Genomic DNA, 19,119 nt, shown 5'->3' with positions numbered 1-19,119 from the left:
TTTGCACAGAGCTGGAGGAGAACTGGCATTTCTCTGGAGAGACCTTTTCTCTGATTTTGTTTGCTCCACAGGCCCGATCGGAAGCGAAGGGACGTGTTCCGAATCGCAAACGCCACTTTGGCCGCTCGGAACAGGAATGCGACTGGGACAGATCACTTTGCCAATGTTTCTGACGCAGAGGAGAGCGAGGTGGAATACCCGTTTTTTGAGACCAAAGTGGATGGCAAGGAGAGAACCGTGATCTCCCATCTCCAGCCTTTTACTCTTTACCGCATTGATATCCACAGCTGCAACCACGAAGCCGACACGCTCGGTTGTAGCGCTTCCAACTTTGTCTTCGCAAGAACGATGCCTTCAGGTATGCTCTCACAAGTATAACGCTTTGTTTTATTTTCTGGGGAGAGACCAGTCTCAGGGACGACAAGCCCTCCAAAAAACATTGGAGGAACGTGGAGGTGTGTAATAAATTCTATACAAGAAAATAGATCGGAACTATATAAAACTTTGTTACAGTAGTTTAGTGTCTTTGACTGGTCTATTGTTTGTATTGAGTCTGTGATCTGAAGACATGTAGAAGTGTGTACGTTGACTGCCGAGATAATATAATTAAGAGAGAGTCTGTTTCCCAGCCCTACAGGTGACAGCCGCAGACAGGGTGGGTCGGGATCTAGAGCACTTCAGATAGGAAGCGTTGAATGCTGTACCCATGTTTGGGACTTCTACAGATTGTACGTCTTCTGAGAAGAATAGAGATGATTTTAGCGTAGGCTCGTATGCATCCAGCAGAGAGCTTCCTTCTGACTCCAGCAGATGTCTGGGAATATTTGATGCATAATGGTAGCAATTTCATTGGACTATCATAATCCAGACTCAGCTGTGTCAGTAAAAAAGCAAAAAGTATTGCTTATTTCAAGGAAATAAGGAAATCTGTGAGATTGGGGAAAAGGAAGTAAGTGTTACCAGAATTTAACGCGTGGCTCTGAAAATTAAAGGTTAAACAATTCTGTTTTCTTCTAAGCCTAACAACTGTATTTTTGAAAAAAAGTGGCCTTTTTTCTTTAACTGAAATGATCTTCATATTCCTGTTAAATTTTGAATAAAACTCATAGAATTATCAGGGCGCGTTCAGAGTACTGCTGATAATACTCGGTTTAAACTGCGCTTTCCTAAGACTGGATGCTTTAGGAAAGGGCTGCCGGCGGGACAGGCCCTGCGTGCTCACAGCCCTTTGGTGGGAGCAGCTGTCTGCGCCGGTTTGGTGTCACGGAAGGTTTGGAAGGAAGAGCCAGATGCTGATGAACAGGTTCTCTGGCACAGAGCACAGTGACTGACGCAGCGCTCCTACCTGGTGGAGCCGTTTACACTGCGCTGGTTTTCTGGCCATCAGAAGTGCAGGCTTTGCTAATCTCCCCAAAAGGCCAATGCATTTTGCTGTGGGTCTTTGAACAGCACTTACTGCAGTGCTTCGACACCTGAAGAATAGTGCAAACCTTTTATTTTCCCCAGTTCTTGCTGAAGTTTCAGTAATAGGTGTTTTCTCACACCACTTGTAAATATTTTACAGAGGGAGCAGATAACATTCCAGGAACGGTAGCATGGGAAGCAAAAGAAGAAAATACCGTCTACCTGAAGTGGTCAGAGCCCGCAAATCCAAATGGGCTGATACTCATGTATGAAATCAAATATGGGCAGCATGGAGAGGTGAGGATCTGACATTTCCCTGTTAAAAATTACTACTTGTAACTTTAATTGCATACAAAGTGGGATCTTTCTTAACTGCTTCTGTGCAGTGCTGCAGGCCATGATAGAAATTGTGATTTCAAACACTCACAAATGACCAGCGTGCCATTCCTTTGTTTCCTTTATTTTGACAGTTTTTGAGCTCCACACATCTCCTTAAGATGTCTGAAGAAAAACTGATCAGATGAAACTTGTAGATCTAAAACTTAGCTTATCCTGCAGCCATGTGGTTTGCTCAAGACTGTAGGAATGTGAAGATATTAACACAAACTGTAAATTGCTTTTTTTATTCTAGGAGAAGCGGGAATGTGTTTCCAGACAGGAATACAAGAAGCTTGGAGGAGCTAAACTAACTCATCTGAACCCTGGAAACTATTCTGCCAGAGTTCAGGCCACTTCGTTAGCTGGAAACGGGTCCTGGACCGAGCCGGTCTCTTTCTACGTGCAACCCAAATGTAAGACGATTGTTTGTTGGCTGTGTCAAAGTGGGGGACTGTTGTCTTTTTAATAATTCCTGATGTTTACACATATAACTGGGCGTATGAGCCTCTCTCCTGTACTTTGAACACTCATCTTATTTGGGAACTCCTCTGTTCCATTTTTCGGCATTTTTTGACAACCAGGAGGTGCATCTGAGATGTAGTCCTTTTCTTGCATACATTGTATGAATATGAGAGGTACAACCAGGTGATGGGTGTGTAGAACATGCTCCTGTGGCTTCCTGTGAGCTACAACTCTGTTGGGAATGTCATGCTGGCCATGACAGCATGGAATGTTGGATTGTACAAAACCAGTGGCAATAAGGCAAACCTGCTTTAAATTGCAGAATAATACAAGAAACAAACCATTGGTTTAGATTTTTGGCTGGCAGGTTTTATTAAAATATCAAGATTTTTTTTTTATATGGCCTCTTCCAAGTGATATTTGATAAAGATAACATCCTGATCAAAGGGTGATACTGGTCCTGACAGTGGGAATAATTCATATTTTGGATGAAGCCCACCATAGTGTCCACAGAGACCTTCTCAGGAACTTTGTATTTAGTTGTAGAGCAGATGTATCCACAGAAATCTGGAACTCCATCTTTTATTCTTTTTTGGTTTTCTAATTGCTGGACTTCGAAGAACTTGAAGTAAATTGCAGTGTGTGTATATTTTTAACATAATTGGAAGGTGAACAGAAGGTGGAAAAAAGAAGGTGAATATGCAAATGAACAATTGCATGTAAGGAATGTAAGTCCTTAAGTGTGAAAACAAACCCAAGACAGACACTGTTCTGTACAAAATTAATGCTTTTCACTGACTGTATTCTTGTTCCACTCAACTTGAGTCAGGGGGTGTTTCTGAGTACATTTTTCCACATCAGACAGGAAAATGAGAACTTTGATTTGTCCCCTGTATGGAAATCTACTGAGTAGGTTTTGAATGTTTCTTTGTTAATGGGGATTTTATAGAAACCCCGATACAATTGTTTTCTTGTTGGTTGCAGCAGCAAACTATGGAAACTTCCTGCACTTGATAATTGTGCTCCCTATTGCTTTCCTGCTCATCATTGGGGGGTTACTGATAATGCTGTACGTCTTCAACAAAAAGAGGTGAGTTGTATATGCTTGTGGCTCAAACTGCAGGAGAAGAATGTTTATTTCCAAATCTGTGCCCATGGAGCAAGTTAGAAATTAAAAAGGGAAATGGCATTCAGAGGACTTGAAGCCGAAGTAGATTCTGTGTTGTTGGTGTGTGAAAGGAGGTGGTTTAGAGTTACCAGCAAGAATCTGGCTGCTGCTTGAGATATGAAGAGGCTTTTTATTACGGTGTCATGTTTGAGAGGGAAGAGAAAGGGTTGTCAGAACATACCCACTGGGACAACGTGGCAGACACTGAACCTGTGTAATCAGAAGCTTTCACTGAAATATGCATCAATACAAATAATGAAAACTTAGTTCAGTTTAGGTTAACTTGATTTCTTGCAAATTCTAGAGGTTTTTTTGAAGTCTTTATATCTACTTTAAAAATTACATCCTGGGCAGAGCAGTCTAGGGGACTGTTTGACTGATTTGTTTTCCTCAGGTTTTTGGGTTTTTGTAACTATTTATTTATTTATTTATTTATTTGAGTTACATAATGAGAACTTAATACAAGTCAATACAAATACTCAGCATTGCAACTTTCTAGGCATGGAGGTTTTTCATTACTCTCATATAAATTATGCTCATTGAGCATCTCATTGTTTCCAGCTCCAGTTGATTTGTGTGCAGGCTGTAGTGCCAGTTCTCCTCAAGCACTCCAGAAAGGGCTTTGCATCTAGTGAGGGACATCACCTGTGTGGCCTTCCCTTGACTTCTCTTTGCTGGAACGCCTGATAACTCATCCTTCTTCAAAGTGTTGTTCCAGCCCACAAGAATGTACTGTCTTTGTTTTTTGGAGAGGCTGATTGATAATGCCACTTGTACAGCCGGTCACCTGCCAGAGCTCCCTCAGTGCTGGATAAATGTCTTACTCCGAAAATCACCCCAGTAAAACTGGGCAGGGGGGAAGTGGGGTGTGTGTTTAAAATTAAACAATAGAAAAGCTTTATAAAATAGTTGAATGGAATTCCCCATTAAAAACAATCTTGTTGTTTGCTAGATCTCTCTTCCCTGCAATAGAGCAGATGGTGTTCAAGTATCAGCCACAGGAGTTTACCCAGCAGCTAAAAGTACCTTGTGTTTACACCATTTTGGTGCTGATTTGTTATAGACAAGACTGCAGGTTTCCTGGGAAGGCCGCTCTGGGCTGTCCCATTGATTATGTGAGTTAGAGTAAGAACTTGGTTTGTCCCCTTTGTTTGTCTAAAGGGCTTTTCACATCCAGTAAATAATATTCTGTTGTTGAGCAAATGGTGGGAAAACTGTAGAAATTTACCTGGTTTTAAAGATAAAAAAAAGAAACAATATTTTGACAGGAACAGTGACAGACTGGGCAACGGAGTTCTTTACGCTTCTGTGAACCCCGAGTACTTCAGTGCTTCAGATGGTAAGTGTGGCCTTGCACTTCTCATGCTTTTACTTCAGTTTGTTCTGTTTGTGTCTGACTTTGAAAGGTATGAAACTCTAAAAGGGATGTTGTAAAACCACGTTCTCTCTTTGGTTCATTAGCGTAGCTATGGAGTCCATAATTCATAATACATAAGTGTCACCCGTGTGTTGAAACTGAGGAGTTTTTTAAATCTTTCCTGTAGTTTATTCAGCTGAGGCAGATTTGGATGCATGAGTTTCACTTTCAGATTATCGCCTACTCATCCAGTGATGTTTTCACTGGAATGAAAGAATTCATCAGTTCGTTGTCTTTCATGTTTGCCCTATTCTGACCCGTTGGAACAAACCCACTGCTTGTCTCTATGTACTTCTCATGTGAGAAATAGTAACATTTACAAAAACCAATACTGTCTCCTTGCTTCCCATCCCAATAAAACTCTCCAACAACTTTTCACAGTTGGAGAAAGAGAAAACCCGTCTTTGTGGGCTTCCAGACATATCACATGCAGAAATTTTGTGTTAAACTGAGCATGGATGTTTAATGTAATCCATAACTGTTTCTTTCCGTATCTGTAGTGTAGATAAGACCTATCTGTCAATGTTCATGCTATAATCCTCTATTTTTGCATCCCGTCGTTTTGCCTGGTCAGAGTACGTGACACAACTGTCCCTTCCTTTGGTGACTGACAGGCAGCAGCATTGGTGGCTGCTCGGATGTCATCTTGCCCGGGGTGGTCCTGGCAGTCACCTTCGGAGATCTCTTTTCTGCCTCAGATCAAAGACTTGCAGCAGCAGCAAGTTCTTTTCCTTCCTGGTGCAACAGTGTGTGTGCAAGTGATCAGAATAATTTCATACAGAGAGCCTCCAGATCAGAGAGTCTCGTTCCCTCTACTCATAAAATCAGTCTGTTAACAGAGAATACAACAGACACTGAACTGATACAGATGATCAAGTGTGTTTGATGCTGTCTGGAGAATTAGAAAACCGAGGATCCCTAGAAAAACTCAAACCTAAAGAATTGATTCAAGCATCTTCTCACTCTGATTTTGTGCTTTGAGGTTCCTTATTTCTATCCCATTATGTTAGTACCATAGTGAGGCCTCTTCAGGTCCATCTACTTGTTTCTTTAAGATTTATTTGCATGTCAAATGTCTACCTGTCTCTGTATGGAGAAGACTATGAGCTGTTTGCTCACATCTTGGGAGGTCTCAGCGTTGTGTCTGTTGTTTACAGTAAAACTGGGCAGTTGATATCATAAAGCAGTGAGTATTGTACCACTTGTAGAAGTGGAACATCATGGCCTGTGCTTTCTGTCCTTAGTGTATGTTCCAGACGAATGGGAGGTGCCCCGCGAGAAGATCACCATGTGCCGCGAGCTTGGCCAAGGCTCCTTTGGAATGGTGTACGAGGGAATAGCCAAGGGAGTGGTGAAGGATGAGCCGGAGACAAGGGTGGCCATCAAGACTGTCAATGAGTCTGCGAGCATGCGTGAGAGGATAGAGTTCTTGAACGAGGCCTCTGTGATGAAGGAGTTCAATTGTCACCATGTGGTAAGTCATGAAAGCGTAACCAGGTTGTGATTTGTACAGCCCCAGCGCTTTCTGGCATGAGGGTGTTCAGGGCATGTCTTCACTGACTGAGGTGGGAACTTGGAATTTGAACTTCGACTCTGTACAGCTTTATGATATTGTTGTTAAACAGGAGTCAGGGAGTGGAAGCAAATCTACTTTCAGATATTTCCCACAGGTTCATGGGTGTTTGGGGCTATATATTGACATGAATAAATGATTACTACAGTTTGCTTAGCTGTATTTGCAACTGAATGTTTGTTTTCCCTCTTTCAGGTTCGGCTGCTTGGTGTTGTTTCTCAGGGCCAGCCTACGCTGGTTATCATGGAGCTGATGACACGTGGGGACCTCAAAAGTTACCTGAGATCATTGAGGCCAGACACAGAGGTGAGTCATGAGTTTGCTGGGTGGTTTTCGTATTTCTTTGGTTGGAATCAGCCTGAGCGAAACAGTGTCACGTTGGAAGCAGCAGACAATTAACCTTCCTTGCCCCTCTCCTTAAGCTCTAAGAACAAAACACGAGCTGCTCCGTGATCTGCAACACCTTTTTTTGTGAGGTAGGTAATGCAAACACCCCTGTGTACTGCATAGAGTAGGTCAGGTCCCTTCTTGTGTTATCGAGCCCTGTTTTCCAGATCCAAATGAAATCTCCTGTCTAATTTAATTTTTTGTCAAGATGTTAATCAAAAAATTGTCTAGCTGAAGCGTGCGTGTTAGGTTTCACGTTGTACATCCTGCCTGTTGCCTCTGTTGGAAAGGAGAAATCTTGTATCTTAGCCAATATGCACGCTCTGCTGTGTAGGCTCTCAGTCTAACAGCAAAAATTGCCACATATGAAACTCCATAGGTGTAAGATAATGTCCTTATACCAAAAAGACTTTCTGGCTTGTATTCTGTAAAATAGAAAGGCTTAAAAGGGCTATGTGGGAGTTCTGTTCGTAACCCAGCTTGATATGGCCACTTTTCCCACTAAGTAGATGCTGTTCTGTACATAATCGTGAGTTTCTGTTTAGCCTGGATCATTTCAGGCTGAATTGTGATAATGTGGTTTTTATTTAAATATTATCATTTAAATAAAAGTTACAACTTGGTGTAGAATTAGTTACCTTTTTTTCCCCCTCTTACCTGTTGTATCTTCTTATTCTTGCTCAGAATAATCCTGGCCAGGCACCTCCAACTCTGAAGAAGATGATTCAGATGGCAGGAGAGATTGCCGATGGGATGGCATACCTCAACGCCAACAAATTTGTTCACAGAGATCTTGCTGCGAGAAACTGCATGGTGGCAGAAGACTTCACAGTGAAAATCGGAGGTGCGCTTTCTTGACTTGGACACAAATGAAAAACATCATCCTGAAAAATCAGCAGCTTAGAAGGCCTTTTAATTTTTTGAAAGGTGTTTGAAAGACCTTTTAAAACTTAGCGCTAGTTTAAATCTCTGCAGAGTGAAATATGTTCCTTGTGAAGGCTTGCTGTGATTTAAGACCTGTGAGCAGTCAAGGTTGAGTTGAAACTCTTGGAATACCTCTGCTTGCTGCTGCTCCAGTGGGGAAATGGTAGAGTTGGGTGGGTTTAAAAAGAGCTGGTGAAGCTGTGATTTGAGGTGCAGATGCTGCAGACATCTGGGTGGATGGTGTAGTTACGGCTGGTGTGTCACTCACTTTTCTGTTAATGTGCAAAAGTCATTCCACCTCCTGTTATACTGATTAAAGAATAAGAGTTTTAGGATTATTTTAAAGCATATCTGATTTGGAAGTGGAGTGTAAGGCTTGAATTCATTTGGATGCTTTCCAGTCTGAACTGGAGTTCGGCTTTCCAGGCAACAGAATGGCTTTTCCTCTACTCTGCTGTTAGAACACAACTTTTTTTTTCCTTCAGCATCCTTCCAAAATAGTGTCAGAGTCTTTTTCAGACTTCTCTCCAGAGAGGATGATTTTAAGCTTTTGGCTGTTTTTGAGTTGTGCACATTAAAATAACATGTATAGCAACAGCCTGCTGCTGTAGGAAACTAATTCTTTTTCTCTGAGCGTAATGCAGCTATTTTTGATAATTTGTGTAAGTAATCCTGTCATTTGGGAGAAAGAAAAAATTATTTCATTTTGAATGAGTTAATTAGGAAATAAGATCTTTGGAGGATTTTGTGCATTTTCTGCAGGTTCGGGGAAAGTCAGCCTGAATCCTTCCCATTCCAATTTCCTTGCTCTTCATCCCCCCACCAGCATATCTTTGAAATGAACATGGTGCATTTCTTCCCTTTAACGTGGTACATGGTTACCCCGAAAGCATTTTGAGGAATATGCTGCACACAGTTCTCATTTATGTACCAGTATGAAAATCCCTTCATGTAGAAGCAGTTTGGGAGCATCTTGACAGTAACATGCCAGCTCAGACTGTTTAGATCTTAGAGGAAGAGCTTTATGCTACACTGTCCTGTGCTTGTTGCGTATGTTTCTTACTTGCATTACATTTTTAAAGAGTTTTCTGTTCAGCCAGGGTAAAGTCACCCTGGTGTGTGGGGATGATGGAATAGCTGCACAGATGGGCTTTTTAGTCATAATCACTGAGGGCATCCGTGTCCCCAGCAGACAAGGAATGAGAAGCATCAATGGTCAGTTCCTTATCCCAGCCTGGTTATAATGACATCCATAGACTTGGTAATAACACCCGTGAGAACTGGAAGAATTCTGTCCTCTTTTCACTCTGCTTTTCCCAGGAAAAAACAAACAGGGCAACTACAGGTCTGTATTGATAAAGTGGATTTTGCCCTGGATCTGCTGTGTTAGCAGACAGCATTTAATATTAGTGAAGATATTTGATGCCACCTGATAAGTTAATTTTTTGGCTAGTGTCTGCAAACATAGTTACTGGTTTAAATAGGCTAGTCCAGGACCCAGCAGTTTGGTGTGCAGAGGAAAAAGGTCTGGAATAAGTCTGAGTTACAGTCAGGAGACGAGCATTGCTAGGTCTGAGTCCTGCAAATGCTTACGTATTTACAGCCAAGGAGATGCATATGAGCCGAAGTATGTCTTTAACATCGGTCTGTGTTTGTCTTAAATGAATAGCCTAATCCATTTGAGATGGAATATTTTACAAGCATTGGAAATTACCTTTGGAAAGAGGAAAAAAAAAGTGAGGGAAGCATTTGCCTCAACATGTGAGATTCTTTAGTTAAAGACAATAATAAACAATAGTATTAAGTAAGTACTAAAGGAGCTCTTTAAAAATAAAAGAAAATAATTGAATTTTAGCACAGATTAGTGAATTACATGACCTTCAGAAGACTTAGCTTACTGCAAGTCTTGAGCATAAATCGTGGATCTTTTAATATTAATTATTTAGATTATTCAGACTTCTCGTCCACCAAAGGCAGTGGTAAAGATGTCCTGTTTTTTGGGGGAGGGAAGCGAACCAGCCCTAAGGCAGCAGGTAAAGTGCCTGCGAAGTAGAGTGTCGTGGTAACAGATTGCAGATTCTTTACAAAAACTTAGAATCTCTGCTGGCTGCAGTGGTTTGTAGTAAAGCAAAATGTTCATTATAGAACCATGCAAACTAAAATCGTTTATACCTTCTAGATTTTGGCATGACAAGAGATATCTACGAGACAGATTATTATCGGAAAGGAGGGAAAGGTTTGCTGCCTGTGCGCTGGATGTCCCCGGAATCACTGAAAGATGGAGTCTTCACAACGCACTCTGACGTCTGGTAACCAAAAAGGGGCTCTGAAAAACAGTTTTACCCCCTCTTCTTTCTAGCCTCTTTTCTTGTTGTCAGTAGCTTAATTAAGTGTATTGCTTCTCCCGTCACTTCAAAGGTAACTCTCTTTTTCCACTGTGAAGCATTCTGCTTTCTAGTTCATAATTCCATTGCAAAATCAAGAACTTGTGATGCTCAATTCTGCTCTCAGAGCAGGATTAAATGAATTTCCAAAACCGGAGGTGGCGGCATGTTTCCTGCTGCGGGCTGTAAAATCAGTTGTGCAGTGCAAAACATTACCTTCACGTGGAAGAGCAAGTTGTCATTTTTCAAATTGCCCTCCTTCCAGAAAAGCATTAAAAGTTGCCAAGAATATAGAAGGGATCATAGTGCTGACCTGCTTTTCTATCAAAACCTTCTGTGTAAATAACTCCACTTTCCCGCAGACGGCTTGTGTACTCTAGCAGGTTTTTTCTTGGGAGTTCTCCCTCGTGTAAATCCTTCTCCATTTGGAGCTCTCTTTGCTTGTTTTATATACCGCAAGATGCAGAAATAGGTTTTTCTTTCAAAGCACGTTGCCTAGTTGCTGTATCTGTGAAGTTAATAGAGGCGTTCAGGAAATTTCAAAATACACTTCTCAGAAATAATAGTCTGGAACTATTTCCCCCCGTACCCCCAAAAAACTTTTGCAGATAGGTAGGGAGGGCTTGGCAGAAGGTGAACGTGTACTGGCAAAACCTACACTCTGTCTTTTATGGTTTTTCTGCCTTCCTAACAAGGTGTTTTTAGTGCTGATCTGTTACAGAATTGGCAGCTGATTGCCTCCAAATGTCTAGAAGTCAGTAGGAATGATATTTTAGTAGTAAACTGCAATTTCTTTAAACAGCTTGAGGATTTTAGAGTCAGTGAAAGGTTTGTAAGGGGAATTGTGTTGCAAGAAAAAAGCGAAGCGTCAGAATGTTGCTTATTTTTTTTTTGCATACGGCTAGTAACTGACTTACGAATTCAGTAACTCTCATACTCAGAAATAGGTGAAAATAACCACTTTGGGTTGAAGGGGAAGCTCCGTTATCAGCCTCTTCTCTAACAGAACAGCGCAAATACACTTTTGGCACTCCCCCCTGCAGTAAAAGAATTTTTAGGATTTGTAAGAGCATCACAAAGCAGACAGAAATTTGGAATGTAACACTAGAAAATCCCCAGATGTAGAACTGAATGAGCCTGGAGTGAAGAGCTGGCAGACCTGCCCGTTCTTACCACACAACAGGAACTTCTAAGTCCAGCTGTTGTATCCAAACCTGAGATCAGGTGTTCGGCCTCGGTGATGTACGACACTTGTTGCTTTTAACCCGTAACTGCTAAGTGACATTATTGTTTAAACATAACTTAAATCCAAGCCAAAAAACCTCAGAGATGTGATGCTGGGTTAAGCATCAGAGGTAAATTAGTGCTTTAGTTGTTGCAGTATGTACGTGAGTTCTGCCTTCAGCATTAAAAAGATTTGGCGTTCATCAGCCATTCCCTCCAAAGCGGGATTGAGCAAATAATATTGCAGTTTATCAGCAGGGCAGGCTGAGCAAAATATCGCAGCCAAAAGTCACAAGAAGGAAAGGAGCTTATTGATTATATGGTTGGAAAACTTGGAGGGGCAGGAGTAAAATCTGTCAGGTTTTTATTTGAAAGCATAGAGGGGAAAAATTGCCAAATGGAGAGCAGGTCCCCAGCCTCATCTGTGCTTCAGACAGTTCCTCCTTGGAGTGGTTGGTCATCTTAGTAGTTAGAAGTGACTTATTCTGAAGTTCAGTTGACCTGGCTGTACTGTCGAGGTACAAAAGCACTGGTTCAGCACGAGGAATGTGGTGTTTGTTTCGAAGGCATATACATTTGTGTTTGCCCCATGTATCCACAGCTATAGATTCAGAAATTGAAATCTGAGTTCCAAACGTAGTGGAGCTCGGTTTATCAGTGTCTGTTTACTTGATCTGCTTACGGCTAAAAGGATTGTTCTGGTTTACTTCTCAATAACTTTTAGAGCAGACACTAGCATTGAAGGTCTCTTCATGGCAGGAGGAATTACCTGACTCCTTGTATTGGTTCAGATTTTGAAGCTGCTTCCTGAAAACCGCGTAGCTTGGCTGTTTGGGGGGCCATTCATTTTCATCAAACAGTAAAAGATGTTTGAGATTGTTTTTCCTGCCTTTGTGACATCTGGTTCCATGTTCTTCGAGATCAGTTTTAAAAGCCAAAATGTCAAAAAGACAAAACTGTGTGAGTGGTCAGAGCCCAAGATTTACAAGCTGTAAGGTGAAATGGCAAACTGCAGAAGAGTGTCTGGAGATTCTGAAGGGTGGAGCTTTATTTTAGCAATTCATTCTATTATTGCTTCTCAGACTGAAGAATGAGGTAATTAGACAAGACTGTTTTTGTTGTAGTTAGGGAAGGAGAACATTTCTAAATTCATGTAATGCTGTTCAGGGTGAGGGTGTATTTCTATGAATATGTCTTTAGCGTCTTGCATTCTTTCGGAGCTGGTAGTTGCCTTCAAGGATCAACAGAAGTTGATTTGTTATGAGAATAGGACTAGTAGGTGCACAAGACTTGTTCTCATTATTCCTGCAGTGATCAAAGTAGCTTCAAAGGCACCAAAATGTTGGGCTGACCCTCTGTCCCTCCCTCCCCTGAAAGGCAAACAATTGCAAGTCTGTTTGTGGCTTCTGGCTCCAGATGCAAACCAATTCAGATACACTGGAGGACTGGAAGATAAAACCACACTGCCATAACCAGCTAATAATATTGGACTCCTGTTTTCACAACAATGCCCTATTGAAACTACGCTGCTTTTTTTTTCTCTAAGCTTGACTCAGCATTTTAGCCGCAGAAGAGAAGGCATCATCTCGACTTATTTTCCTGCACAGCAGCTCTAAAAGTAGATGACTTTTCAGTGCAGGGCAGACAATTTGAGCCATGTCTGCTCAATAAACTAATTTTAAATGGAGATATTTTTAGAAAGCATCAATACTTACGTCCAAACTACCCAATTACATAACTATGCTTATCTTTTTTCAGCAGTAATCAATTGCTATTATTAGACAGACTTCGTTTTTTTCACTTCTGTCCTTTGTAGTTAGTTGGAAGGAGCTGGCAGCTCTGTTTCAAGAACATATATATTACATATATGTTGCAAAAGGAGGGTAACCAACTTTCTCCTGGGGGCTTGACTGTTTTGCTATTGAAGCAGCAAATTAGGGCCTTGCTTCCAGAAGCTGGAGAACGTTCACGTTCCTTCCATGTCTTTTTCAAAAATTGGTTTTCTTGCTTGCCGCTGTACGTTGCACGCCTTGGTCCTTATGTTGCACCTTTCACTTGGAATGTGAGAGAAACCAAAGCAGAGGGATAGATGGAAGTGGTGACCCAAGAAGTGTTTGTGCCCGGGGAGCAAGGGTCGGTTGGCGTGTTGTCAGTGGCCGGGCAGGTGCGGTGCTGGGGTGCTGCTGGAGTGGCGAGGGGAGAATGCAGCTTTCAAATCGGATTTGTGTGTCTCAGGTATTTTTGATGAAAAGCTGCTTGCCCTGGCATGAGAGCTCACCGTTCTTACTGCCTTCTCAGCTGCTGTCAGGGGTACCTGAGAGATGTTACTTGGAGATTTGGAGTTTAGTTTTTTAAATGTACAGATTTTTTTCTTGCTGTGTGTTTGGCTTTGTGGGGGGAGTTGCCAAGCCCACTTCAAATAACCAGTATCTGCAACTTCTCTACCTGCTTAGAAGGTTTGATTCCCCTCACCCGGCCACACATGGATCTTCTTGTAGACTCCTGTGATCAGCCGTCTGTCCAGCCCGTGGTGCTCTGTACAGGAAGCGCAGAGATAGGAACAGATTTTCTTCATTTTTTCTCCTTACCTGCACCTTTCCTTTCCCTCTCCACTCTTCTTCCCACCTCCCGGGGCACCTGAAGTCTGAATTCAACGCCATGGTAAAGGACAATGAGATAGGAGCTGATTTTCCAGGCGAGCTCACAGCTTAAACCTCTTCTGAGTTGGGCGGCTTCTGGTCAGTGCAGTGAGCTTGTGGTGGCTTTTTCACTGACCTATACCAAACCTGTGTAACCCGGCAATGTTGGACCACTGAATAATCATAATCACATAAACTATGGTGTGAAAAATTGAGATGTAGCATTACCAGCCTTTTCTTAGACCAGTCTGAAAAGCCACTAGAACTAGGAGCCTGTTTCTCTCCATTGACTAGAGGTGTTTGAAGGCTCTTACACTAGATGATGTGACTGTCACCACAGCTGCATACTTTTTAGCAATTGGAACTTTTGGGTAAAAGAAAGTACCCATAGACATGTGGCTTCTGAGCATCATCTAAGAAAAATACCCCTGTAAAGACTGCACAGCTTTCTAAAGTTCTGATTTGTTTTCCAGGTCTTTTGGTGTTGTGCTTTGGGAGATCGCCACGTTAGCGGAGCAGCCGTACCAAGGCATGACCAATGAACAAGTGCTCCGCTTCGTGATGGAAGGAGGTTTGCTGGAAAAACCAGACAATTGTCCTGACATGCTGTAAGTGTCAAGTAGCCACTGTTCTCAGTGCACAGTTTGTTCTTCTGCTCCCATCAGTGTCTGCCCTGGCTGCCGCAAGAGGGGTTTTTAAAAGGGTGACTAATGTGAGGTGCCGCTTGAACAGTGTCTGTAAATCCAGTATTTTATAGTAATCGGACATACCAGAAAACAACTTTGCTTGTGGCCAGAATCTCACTTTGGGCTATTTAATAATGAAACAAACCTTAATCTTTGTGTTCCTGAATAAACTTAGATTTAATAAAAGCTCATAAGTGACATTTGCTACAGCAGTAGACTTTGCGCCAAAATCTTGTCTCTCCTGTTTAAAGCAATTTTCTAGACTATAAAGACAAAGAAGAGCTTAGGATAAGCTGACATGTGTTGTGCAAAAACTCTGTGGAATTCTACTTTTTAGTTCAGCATACAGATAAATGAATGCATTGTTCCTTCGTCTGAAGCAGCACTGGATCTGCTCTTTCAGTCACAGCGCTCATTACATCGAGATAAACAAATCTCACCCACTAACAGTTTTGTTTCCTGCAAGCACAGAAGTACGTACGCAGAAGAACCTTTGCCTGCCCCTAGAATCGATACAAAGCCTGGCAGCAGAGGAGGGTATGCGATGCAGCAGAGGAGGGTATGCGATGCAGCAGAGGAGGGTATGCGATGCAGCAGAGGAGGGTATGCGATGCAGCAGGCTTCAGTTTTTAGCTTTACATTGTTGAAACACTTCTGCTGGCTTTTGTGTACAGCGCTCTCAGTTGCTCAGAGTTTATTACTTTGATATACTTCCCGAACTGGCTTTTGGGAAGGAAATACTGCGTCTTGCAGTTATTGAAATTTGTTGGAGGCCCACGGAAGGGATACAATCACTTAAGGGCCTCAGCTGCTTGGGATTCTTAGGAAAAGAGCTTTTTTGGCTGGAGCGCTGGCTTTGGTTTCAGATGACAGGCAGTGGGTTTTGTTGTTTGAGGGGGGTGGGTGGTGTGTGCAGGGGGAGGTGTAGCTGCCATGTGATTCCTCAGTTTCACATTCTTTCCCTTCCACGATGCTGTGGAGAATTTCTGGCAGTCAGATTGACTGGAGGGTGTTTAACACGGTCAGAGCTGTGTGATGGAGGGGGGAGCGGGCAGAAATGGGGGAAGAACAGGGTGTGTGAGGGGCTCAGCTCCCCGAGTCCGTAGGAACAAAACACCTCTAACACCGAGAACAAACTCGGCAAGAGATTCGGCGTTAGAAATTTCCCATTAGCCCGGGCTGTGTGTGGTATGGACACGGCGACGGGGGCAGTCACAGCAAGAAGCCGCACGTTACTGCAGCCCGCCCGGCCCCTTCTCCGTCCTCCTGCTCTGCCCGCTGGGTGTTGCTCCTGCTGAATCTGCTGTCAGGACAACTGGCTTGTGAGCTGGGATAGCTTGGTTCATGTCCGGCAGAGCAAACCTTTGTACCTGTGTGTAGCAGCAAAGGCCTTTTTTGTGCTGATTTCAATGAAGAAGTTGTTTGCGCATTAGTTGTGACCACCAGGACATTAGTTTGACGTAGCAGAGGTGCAGAATAAAAATATTCCTTTCGATTTAGCCACTGCTCTCCAGCAGAACAAGCAACAAGGATGAACTTGAGCACATCCAGTTTGGTGGTGTCTTTTTTTTTTTTGGTGATACAGTTGTGTATAAAACATCCTGACTCTGTCCAAAATGCAAAAAAATAATAATTTGAATGTATTGACCTTGGAAGGTTATTGTGACTTGCTTTAGCTCCCTTTCAGCTCATGTTGTCTTTGTAGTAGGACGGACACCCAAGTCTGCTGAAATTCAAATAGGCTGTTGTAGCACTAACAGTAGGAGCTCCAGGGATAATCTCCACCTTTGTTCTGTGCACATACATTGCGCATTCGAAGAACCTATTTTGTGTTACTCTGTTTTGTTTTGTTTTTTGTGTGAATGGGTTTGCTCTTTCCCGTCTTCCATCCCGTTTGCACTCTCACAAGTCCTTGGTGAAACATGGGGTCCTCGTTTTGTGCAGGTTTCTAAAAGATTCTGTTTGAACACCAGTTTCTTGTCACGTCTGTGCCAGTTGAAGGTGTTTTTTAAACAGCACAAATTCTCACTGCTGGAGACTGGGCTGTGATACAAGATGTCCAGAAAGCAAGGTCCACCTACTGCAGGAAAGTCAATATACTACTTGTGCTTGGTGCTGGGTGAAAGCAAGCGAGGAGCTACTTTTTTCTTCAAGTTAGTTTGACCTGGAAACGACTGAAATTATGGGCAGAACACGAAATGACCTTTGTGTATAAGAAGGGAATATACTGACATCCAGAAACCTCAGAAAGCTGAAGGAGGTGAACTGCTGTGGGGAAGCGTAGATGAGAACAGAGACAAGAATCTTGCTCCAACTGTCACCGAATCTGCTATTTTTAAGCTTGCGGCTGATGTGAGTGTTGACACAGCCGTGCGTGCTCCAGCCACAGCGCAGGAGCTTTCGTACGCGCCTCGTGTTGCCCCCCTGCGTGAATGCTACGTGGTGCGAGCGGGTCCTGGACGTTCCTGCAACCGCAATGCCAGTAATGCTGGTGGCGGCTGTGCTCTGCAAACCCCCATCGCTGCCAGGCAGCAGCTTTTAGATGGAGAGCAAGGACACTCAAACTGCAGAGGTTCTGTTCTGCACCTTGGTTCTGTCAGGTGCTTGTGCGAAGGGGTTTTACGCTGTGGTTGTCTTGTGGTTCAGAGAGGTGGTAAATCCCTGTGAAAGGGGACGGTATTTCTAGAGGCTTTTTACTCTTACACAGGGTGAAATGAGACACTGTTCTGTTTATGCTGCACCCTCTTGGCATAGTTTGCATGATTTTACAGACAGAACCATGCAACAAGACAGATGGTTCAAGAAGACGGTGCCAGGAGAAGCTTTGCTGTTTTTCTCCTCGTCCTGTGCAGTGAGTTCTGGTTTTATGTACCACCATTGTCAGGGCAGCGTTCATCAGGCGGTGGCTGCGTGGCAAGGAGCTTCGTTACAGCCGAAGCTCTCGGGCAGCGCGTTCCCGTGGGGCTTCTGAAAGTTGTGGAGGCTGGAATTCCACTCTGGTTTTGAAGCAAAGTTGCTTCCCCCAGATGCATTGTAGGTGAGCAGACTATTCACGCGTTGCTGATTTGCCCTTTGTTGGGGCTGTGCTGTGCAGAGGTGAATCGGCAGCAGAGGTCACAGACTCACAGAACGGTTGGGGCTGGAAGGACCTCTGGAGATCATCTAGTCCAGGTCCTTTCGCTTCTCCCCACCAAGCCGGGTCTGATGTAAAGCACAAACGCACTCCAATGGAACGCAGCTTCTGTGATGATTTTCCATTTTCTTTTTTTATTTTTTTTTTATTTTTTTATTTTTTTTAATTTTAATGTCTCAGTGCAAAAAGTTTCTCGGTTTCTGCTCAGTTCTTTGAGCAAAAGATGCACGAGAGAGACACTGGCTGTTCCTGTATCTCATGACGATGGCTGCGACTTCCTTGTGCTCGCTTGCCACCAGTCAGGAACACACTTTATTAAACCGCTCAGGTTCTGTTAACAGCCTGTAAATTCTTCCATTGTCTACTGGAAAGGATTTTGTTGTTGTTGTTTAATATAATGTAAACAAGGTCTTTGAACCCACACAGTTAAAAAGAAAAAAAAAAAATTAATCCTTTTATGGGAACTCTGTAGGGTTTTTAAATCTGGAATGGCTTAAAAGAAACATCACATGTCCTTGTTTGTGCTGATGTCACATGCATTACTCTGCTGCTCGTGGTATCTCCTTAGCGCTGCCCTTAGGCCCCAGGGCGAAGCGCCAGCGAATATCCAGTGTTCTTGGCTCCAGCCAGCGCTTCTATTCAGGGCCGCAGCAGTCAGCTGGAAAGGAAACAGCGATGAAGTAACAGAAATGGATTTTATATATTTATGTCTCATGCTTTCCTCCTTGTTTGTGGGTGAGGGTATAGTGCAGTTTTATAGTTTGGCTTCGCTTTCACTATGACAGATTTCTTAACAACTCAAAAACAAGCAATAGTTTAGCCGTGTTTGTATGTCTACGTGCCTGTTACGGTACAGCGCTGAGTACCCCGGGAGTTCTCCCAGCACAGACTGGTTTTACCAGCTTCTTTTTGGGTGTCACAAGGCCGTGCCGAGGTGGCTGACTTGTGTTCATGCCGAGTTGTGCCAGCCAAGCTCTAACAGGAACGTTTGTGACTTTAAGCGCACTTCAAACTGCTTTTGTTTTGGTTGAAGGGCTCTCAGCAGTGTTTGCATCCCAAACACAGCAGCGTTCCCTCTCCTTGCTGGTTCACATAGCTGCGAACGTTGAACCCTCTGAGGAGATGTAACGGTGCTTCCCGAGGAGCCAGTTTCTGCGGGAGGGGATTTCTTTGCTCTGGTTTTGTTTCAGGCCGGGGTTCCCAGACCGCGAACCCCGCTGTGTGAAGCGATGCTCAGCAACAGGCCCCAGGATCTTCCAGCTCGGGGTCAGTCCTCTTGAAAGGTTTGCTCCAGAGCAGGGACTCTGGAGACATAAAGACCTTAATCTGTGATGGGCTTA

The 19,119-nt window shown here is 43.2% G+C and overlaps 1 protein-coding gene across 4 annotated transcripts in view; it reads left to right on the top strand.

The window, feature by feature from the left end:
• IGF1R (insulin like growth factor 1 receptor) overlaps nt 1-19,119 on the top strand; it is a 170,221-nt gene that overhangs the window by 142,151 nt on the left and 8,951 nt on the right. For 2 of the 4 annotated variants that reach the window (XM_065076665.1, XM_065076663.1), the window contains exons 11-20: nt 72-358; nt 1,565-1,701; nt 2,036-2,195; nt 3,232-3,334; nt 4,681-4,751; nt 6,074-6,303; nt 6,598-6,708; nt 7,474-7,633; nt 9,893-10,022; nt 14,434-14,568. In XM_065076665.1, coding sequence (XP_064932737.1) covers nt 72-358; nt 1,565-1,701; nt 2,036-2,195; nt 3,232-3,334; nt 4,681-4,751; nt 6,074-6,303; nt 6,598-6,708; nt 7,474-7,633; nt 9,893-10,022; nt 14,434-14,568 — 1,524 coding nt within the window. Of the gene's footprint in view, nt 1-71; nt 359-1,564; nt 1,702-2,035; nt 2,196-3,228; nt 3,335-4,680; nt 4,752-6,073; nt 6,304-6,597; nt 6,709-7,473; nt 7,634-9,892; nt 10,023-14,433; nt 14,569-19,119 lie in introns of all 4 variants that reach the window. The other 2 variants (XM_065076664.1, XM_065076662.1) reach the window with 1 other exon arrangement.

This window comes from Columba livia, chromosome 11 (genome assembly GCF_036013475.1).
Source record: "Columba livia isolate bColLiv1 breed racing homer chromosome 11, bColLiv1.pat.W.v2, whole genome shotgun sequence".
Classification (NCBI taxonomy): domain Eukaryota; kingdom Metazoa; phylum Chordata; class Aves; order Columbiformes; family Columbidae; genus Columba; species Columba livia.
The sequence above is the reverse complement of the archived record's forward strand: the minus strand, read 5'-3'. Positions and strand labels throughout refer to the sequence as shown.